The sequence below is a fragment of the Penaeus chinensis genome, chromosome 32 (assembly GCF_019202785.1).
Source record: "Penaeus chinensis breed Huanghai No. 1 chromosome 32, ASM1920278v2, whole genome shotgun sequence".
Classification (NCBI taxonomy): Eukaryota; Metazoa; Arthropoda; class Malacostraca; order Decapoda; family Penaeidae; genus Penaeus; species Penaeus chinensis.
Genome location: NC_061850.1, coordinates 17154603 through 17162102, shown reverse-complemented (window position 1 = coordinate 17162102; position 7500 = coordinate 17154603). Strand labels below are relative to the sequence as shown.

General features: G+C 37.5%; 1 protein-coding gene across 3 annotated transcripts in view; it reads left to right on the top strand.

Annotated features, from left to right (window-relative positions):
• Positions 1–7500, top strand: part of LOC125042594 (protein lin-54 homolog) — a 25160-nt gene that overhangs the window by 16418 nt on the left and 1242 nt on the right. For 2 of the 3 annotated variants that reach the window (XM_047638334.1, XM_047638332.1), the window contains exons 8-14: positions 2324–2425; positions 2569–2697; positions 2860–3027; positions 3649–3834; positions 3980–4146; positions 4474–4711; positions 4946–5145. In XM_047638334.1, the coding sequence (XP_047494290.1) occupies positions 2324–2425; positions 2569–2697; positions 2860–3027; positions 3649–3834; positions 3980–4146; positions 4474–4711; positions 4946–5145 (1190 nt within the window). The remainder of the gene's footprint in view (positions 1–2323; positions 2426–2568; positions 2698–2859; positions 3028–3648; positions 3835–3979; positions 4147–4473; positions 4712–4945; positions 5146–7500) is intronic. The other variant, XM_047638333.1, reaches the window with a different exon arrangement.

Here is a 7500-nt window from a genome sequence, read left to right as displayed (position 1 = left end):
AATATCCCTGTAGGTATCTCCGCTGAGGTGGCACATGTTGACTTCAGGAGGACCTGGAATGGAGACTGCGTGAAAATTTCCGTGTTGATGAGCCGGCGTCTTCTTAAATCAACCAGGTGGTTGTGGTGTGAGAGGAAGTCAGCGCAGAGTAGTGACCGGGTCACATCAGTGATGAGGAAACTCCATGAGTAAGTGCGCCCGGCAAAGCATACGGTGATGTTTCTGGAACCAAAGGAGTTGATTGGAGTTCCAGTCTGGCAGCTCATCTGTCAGACTGCGTAGCTGGAAATATGGAGAGGAAGGCTCCGGTATGGACGAGAAAATACTTTCCAGATCTCTTGGATGTGGAAGTCGGTGTGGGGGTGGTTGACTGTGTTGATCATGGTTGTGGCTTAGCGGCCACCTTCCGCATTTTTTGGATGTCTTCGTGGAGCCTGGGCCTTGAGTGAAAGGAGAATCAAACTCAAAGGTGCAGAGTAGTCTGTCTATTATATTTATACAGCATGCTGTATAAATACAATATGGGAGATGTGAAGTCTGTGGCTGAGTACGCTGATTGGCCGAACGGCTGTATCCCACTCTCCTGCATCGTGGCAAATCAGGTCTGACCTCACTACAGCATCCCACCGCCGGTGTGGCGGTAATTATGCTGAGTGAGGTGATTGTGTCATCAACCACAGTAGCAATAACCATTTTTTCACCAGTGTTATGGAAGACCAGAATGAATTTATATGAAGGTCAAGCTTTGAAATTATGATCTGGAAAAATATTCATCTATTTCCCATTCCTGTATAATATTTTTTTTAGGGGAAAAAATCAAAAGAGCATGTTAGTTACACAAAATTGTATGACCTAATATTTTACTGAATCTGATGTATTTGGGTTCATTTTGTTTTGTATTTTCCTTGTAAGTCAAACCAGGGTTCTGTTTCAAGGTTTTTGCCATTACTTCATGTAATACTGACATATCACTCAAAAAGTCAATTTTATCACAGGAAGCAGTGATAAAAAAAGAAAAAAAAAAATGCATTGCTCCACCCTTGTATATGTGTCTGCTATTTGGGGAAGAAAACTAAAAGGCTCTGTCTGTAAAAATGTCCTTTTTTATAATGCATATTTTTCTCTCCATGTTATCACTTTTTCACCAATTACTAAATTATTTAGCCAACTGCTAAAACCACTGATTCTCAACCTCTTACACTCCATTAACCCCAAGAGGAATTCTTAATATCCTTGTGGCCAGCCATTTTTTTTTTTATCAGATGACTCCTCAAGTAATGTAGGAAAATCAAATGGATATAAAGAAAACCCTTCATTCTTTTCAGAGCTGACGCTCCTTGTTATCTTATACATCTTTGATTTACATGATTTACGTAGCTGATATCAGTAAATGAGAGTGACATCTTTACTACACTAGCCCCAAAACACTTTTGTCAAAACCAGTATCACAAAGTTTTGAGAAGAACAGCTTTGTTTTAGGCAAACCACAAGGCCATGGTTGAGAACCAGCTTCTGTAATCATATCCTAGTTTCTTAACTTGCTGTTCCTAGTAGTGCAGTTGCTGTTCCTTTGTGGTTCTAGTTGATGGTTTCTGGAATCTTGTACTAACTGAATTTGAACTGTAAAATGTTAAATAGCTTATTAAATAGATTTTAAAACTTCTTCAATTTGTACAACTCTTTGGAACAGAGAATATCATAAAGAGTGAACTATGTAGCTCTTTTATATTTTGTGTACATTTATGCTCAGCAAAGTGCAATTTTGTGTATATTTATGCTCTTGAAAGTGTAGTTTGTTTCAATTACTTTTGTTGCTTCTTTATTGACTGATTTATATTTAACCCATCACTTCAGGGTAGGGATACTGTCAGTTGTAATTTTCTTTTCTGAATTTTGTTTGCTCCAGAATTACAAGGCTACCAAGGAACCAATTGATAGGCTTACATGATCTCGCCAAAGTTCTCCTTTCCTTTTGTTAAAGAAATATTATTATCTAGTACTCTTAGTATGTAAGTTGTTATTGTTATTATTGAATTATGACAATTATAATGTTATTAAGAATAATAATAGCAATAAAAAGTAAAAAAGAAACATTCTAAAAGTAAGGAGAAGGGTAAACAGGTGAGGTTGGAAAGACTTAATAATTGACTCGTCAGTGAGTGACTGCTTGTGGAGCCATCTGTGGATAAAGAAAATTGATAAAACGAAACAATGGGTTAATTGAGTTCTTATTTATTTTGTTAATTGCCCTTGATTTCTTGGTTCTTCTCTAATATTCATTTTTTATATGGATCTTAATTCAGTTATTTTTTCATTTCCTTAGCAGATTATAACACACCAGATTAGCAGTGGGGGAGCAGTCCGCAATATTTTGTCCAGTCCACAGAAAATTGTGATCAAGAGCAATGTTCCTCAGCCTGGCCAGGTATGTTTACCTAATCATCTCACCAAGTCTCTGAGATTGGGATGAATTTGTAGGCAAGAGTGTTTGCAAAATGGTCAAATCACAATAATAAAAATACAAGTAATTGAAAAGTGTCATCTAAGGTTTAATTTTGTTATCAACAGGGATCAGTAAGCACTGTCAGAGCAGGGCAGATTGTGACCTCTGGAGGACAGCAGGTCATCAAAATTCCTGCCAGCCAGGTGCAACAACTGACAGCTCAGCCACAGAATGTACAGATGTTTTCAAACAGGGTGAGCCATTCATTGATTTTGATACAAAAACCAGACTTCGAATAGAAAGCTAAACTTTTATGAAAGATGGTTTGTACACAAAGTTAAAAGGATGTTGAAGTCTTTAAATTTGTTTTTCTGTCGATGCTTTAATATATTCTAAATGAAATCCTATATGTACAGATGAACTATGTGAGATTAGTGAGTCCAGGAGTGGGTGGAGGGGGTAGTGGAGGAGGGGGAGGAGCAGCAACCCTCATCCGACCAACACCACCTACCAACAAGCCCATTGCCCCAGCTGCATCTCAGCCCATCAAGATAAAAGCAATGCCTATTGCACCAAGTCAACAGGTATGTTGGAAATAATTCTCAATTGTTTATTAAAACAATTGGGTAGTCTTCTGAATGGTAAAATTACCAATAATTGCTGTAGCATAATAAATGAAATGCAATGCATAGACAAGCGGTTTATACTAATGGAAGTTTAGCGATATGGTTAATCAGGAGGTCTAGTTATACATCAACTTTTTGACCATCTGATATAGGCAAAAAAAATTTGTGAAAAGCATACTTCTTAACAAAAGAGTTCAGTATGAAAAAAAGGTGATATCTTAACTAGCCCTATTCATTTTTCCTGGGTGTGAACTTCTTTGCCATTCTTCTTCCTGCTTATAAAGTCTATAATCATAATTCTGAGGGCTTATTGAATTTTAAAAGGAAAAAGATAGTTTATAATTTCTGTCAAAGGATGCTTTTATGTTATAGTACTAATTTATCAGGCAACCTGAAGATATGTATAGGGAAAGAGAAAACTTGGATGAGAAATTTTCATGATTCACTTTTGGTTTGAAGTTCCTAGCAACCAATATGCATTGAATTGCCAAAATTCTTTTGTCTAAATTTTATTATGTTGTTAACAAGGACAAACAATATTTGCAACACACTTTTTTCATGTAACTATTTATTCAACAGCCCAGTAAACAGCGGGTGATAATCCCAGTGTCTGGTTCTGTGCCAACTGCCAGTGTTGGTGGTAGTGTTCCCATACGTCCTCAGACAGCAAGTCTTACTTTGCCAGCCTCAGCTCTTCCCCCTGGAGTCCTCTCCAACACCCAGCCTGGCTCTGTGGTCATGATTCCAGCCCATTACATGTCTCAGGTAAGAGTTAAAGTGAAAATTGATTTCTTGAAAGTGAGGAAGGTTAAGGAATTGCTTTAAAAAATTAATACAATATTTATATTAAAGTTACATTCCTCTTTTAATGATAAGCTACTGCTAAACTACTGACATTTTTATTGAACAGCTACAGTCAAATACAACAAATAGTGCAACAGTCCAGATGTCAAGCCAGCCAGCCCCAGGTACAATAATTCCACCCCCAAAGCCACAACCTCCACGAACAGTAATAGATGCAAATGGAATTAGACCAAGAAAGCCCTGTAATTGTACAAAGAGCCAGTGTCTTAAACTGTAAGTTCATTTTCAATACTGAATATTGGGGGGGGGATATGCATATTTTACATACAAAATAGTGAAGACAAATGCATGTAAATATTAGTTCACAAGAGTTAAACTACTGACATTTAGCGTGTCCACATACATGTACACAAAATGACTGCCAAAAATTTAGCGCAGCAGTAATATAAATGGCTTACATGCAGTTTTTGCAAAATAATTTAACTTTGTAATTCAAAATGAAATAGATTTTGTTGCAAATCAAAACATTTATTCACATAAGTTATAGTAGAGACATGGTATCTCTCCCTTATAAGATTTTTTATTTTTCATTCCCAACAGTTACTGTGATTGTTTTGCAAATGGTGAATTTTGCAATAACTGCAACTGTGCAAATTGTTTCAACAACTTAGCACATGAAGAAGACAGACAAAAAGCAATCAAGGCTTGTCTTGATCGAAACCCTCAAGCTTTCCGACCTAAAATTGGAAAAGGAGGCAGTGATAACGAACGAAGGCACAACAAAGGTTGTAACTGCAAGCGTTCAGGATGCCTCAAAAATTACTGTGAATGTTATGAGGTGAGTGTTATTGCACTGTTGATTTCTCATCTCACTTTATGGTCTAAAGATTAATGTATGCTAGATTTTTTTTTTAATTGTTAGTGAAATGTATACTTCCAGAAAATATCAAATGATGTTTTAATGCTGAATACCCAGTTTAATATAAGAGGTCTATTTATTGAAGAAGCATGAACATGATGATTTCTTGTATTTGAATAAATCTGAATCTGTTCTTCATTCTTCCTTTCTCAGGCCAAAATTCCCTGTTCTAATATTTGTAAATGTGTTGGTTGCAAAAATGTTGACGTGAACCCTGGTGTAGAAAGAAAGGGCCTAATGCAGTTAGCTGAATGTGCAGAGGCAAGAGTGAACCAGCAGAATGCTGTCAAGTCCAAACTTCCTTCCTTCTCTCATCACTCTCCTACCAAGATGCTCTTCCCAACATCATCAAAGTAAGTTGTATGGAGCAAAAGTAGTGTACTTTACATGTAATGTGATTCTTTGTCACTGTTGTAAGTTTGTTTGGTAACCTGCAGAGTACTTCTTGTGAGACAGATCTTGTGGACTTCTGTGCATTTGGAATGTTTTGGTTTGAATTAATGCTTCTTGGGTCCCTCATCATCCTCCCCCTTACCTTTTCCCCATGTATTAATACTAGGTTTGGATTCAAGTACAGCAAACAGTATGTATGTACAAGTACTGAAAAAAGTTTGATTACAAATAATGAAGATATACACATTACTAACAGCAGTGCCTCCAGGCTACCGAAAGGACTAAACATTTAGTGCATGCTATATGTGGGGGAATTGATGCCCAATGTATAAAGACAAGTATGAAAGTCATGTCTGTTTTAATAAATTTTTGAAATATGCATTTTTGAAATTAGTCTAGAATGTATGATGTTAATAATTTTAATGAGATTTAGTTAATCTTTTTGAGGAGTGAGTATGAGAGTGAGTATGGGAGTGAATGAGTGAGTATGAGAGTGAGTGGGTGAGTGAGTATGAGTGAATGAGTGAGTGAGTATGAGAGTGAATGAGTGAGTGAGTATGAGAGTGAATGAGTGAGTGAGTATGAGAGTGAGTGGGTGAGTGAGTATGAGAGTGAGTGAGTGAGTGAGTATGTATGAGAGTGAGTGAGTGAGTGAGTATGAGAGTGAGTGAGTGAGTGAGTGAGTGAGTATGAGAGTGAGTATGGGAGTGAATGAGTGAGTATGAGAGTGAGTGGGTGAGTGAGTATGAGTGAATGAGTGAGTGAGTATGAGAGTGAATGAGTGAGTGAGTATGAGAGTGAATGAGTGAGTGAGTGAGTATGAGAGTGAGTGAGTGAGTGAGTGAGTATGTATGAGAGTGAGTGAGTGAGTGAGTATGAGAGTGAGTGAGTATGAGAGTTAGTGAGTGAGTGAGTATGAGAGTTAGTGAGTGAGTGAGTATGAGAGTTAGTGAGTGAGTATGAGAGTTAGTGAGTGAGTGAGTATGAGAGTTAGTGAGTGAGTGAGTATGAGAGTTAGTGAGTGAGTGAGTATGAGAGTTAGTGAGTGAGTGAGTATGAGAGTTAGTGAGTGAGTGAGTATGAGAGTTAGTGAGTGAGTATGAGAGTTAGTGAGTGAGTGAGTATGAGAGTTAGTGAGTGAGTGAGTATGAGAGTTAGTGAGTGAGTGAGTATGAGAGTTAGTGAGTGAGTGAGTATGAGAGTTAGTGAGTGAGTGAGTATGAGAGTTAGTGAGTGAGTGAGTATGAGAGTTAGTGAGTGAGTATGAGAGTTAGTGAGTGAGTGAGTATGAGAGTTAGTGAGTGAGTGAGTATGAGAGTTAGTGAGTGAGTGAGTGAGTATGAGAGTTAGTGAGTGAGTGAGTGAGTATGAGAGTTAGTGATTGAGTGAGTATGAGTGAATAAGTGAGTGAGTATGAGAGTGAATGAGTGAGTGAGTATGAGAGTGAATGAGTGAGTGAGTATGAGAGTGAATGAGTGAGTGAGTATGAGAGTGAATGAGTGCATGAGTATGAGAGTGAATGAGTACATGAGTATGAGAGTGAATGAGTACATGAGTATGAGAGTGAATGAGTACATGAGTATGAGAGTGAATGAGTGAGTGAGTATGAGAGTGAATGAGTGAGTGTGTGAGTGGGTGTAAGTGAGTGAATGTGAGTGTGAGAGTGGATGTGAGTGTGAGAGTGGATGTGAGTGAGTGAATGAGTGAGTGGGTGGGTGGGTGTGAGTGACAGCGAGCGAGAAAGTGAGTGTGTGTTTGTGTTTGTAAGTGTGAGTGTGAGTGAGAGTGAGAGTGAGTGAGTGAGAGTGTGTGTGTGTATGTGTATGTGTATGTGTATGTGTATGTGTATGTGTATGTGTATCTGTATGTGTGAGAGAGAGAGAGTGTGAGTGTGAGGGTGAGTGAGTGAGTGAGTGAGTGAAAAACTAAGTTTTAGGCAGTAAATCCCGGCACTGTAGGACTTATATAAGTTGTCAATTCCATCTGTGTGGAATTTTTGACTTTGGCCCACAAGTAAAGATGGGGACAGAGGTTTCATTAGTGTGACCAAACAAAAAAAAAAATCATGCCTTTGAAAACAGTGATGTATATGAATAAGAAATTTAGACAGCATTGCAAATAACAAACACAATGAATGATACTAAAAACAAAACAAAAACAGCATTGTTACTCTTGGATGCAAAGATGTCTATATTTCTAACTAGATTTCCCACCATTTAAGCTAATTTTAGTCGTACCAATTTTCATTTAATGTCTTGATTTATAACTATGATGATTACATAAACAATTAAGCATGTAACAAAACAAAAAGTTGT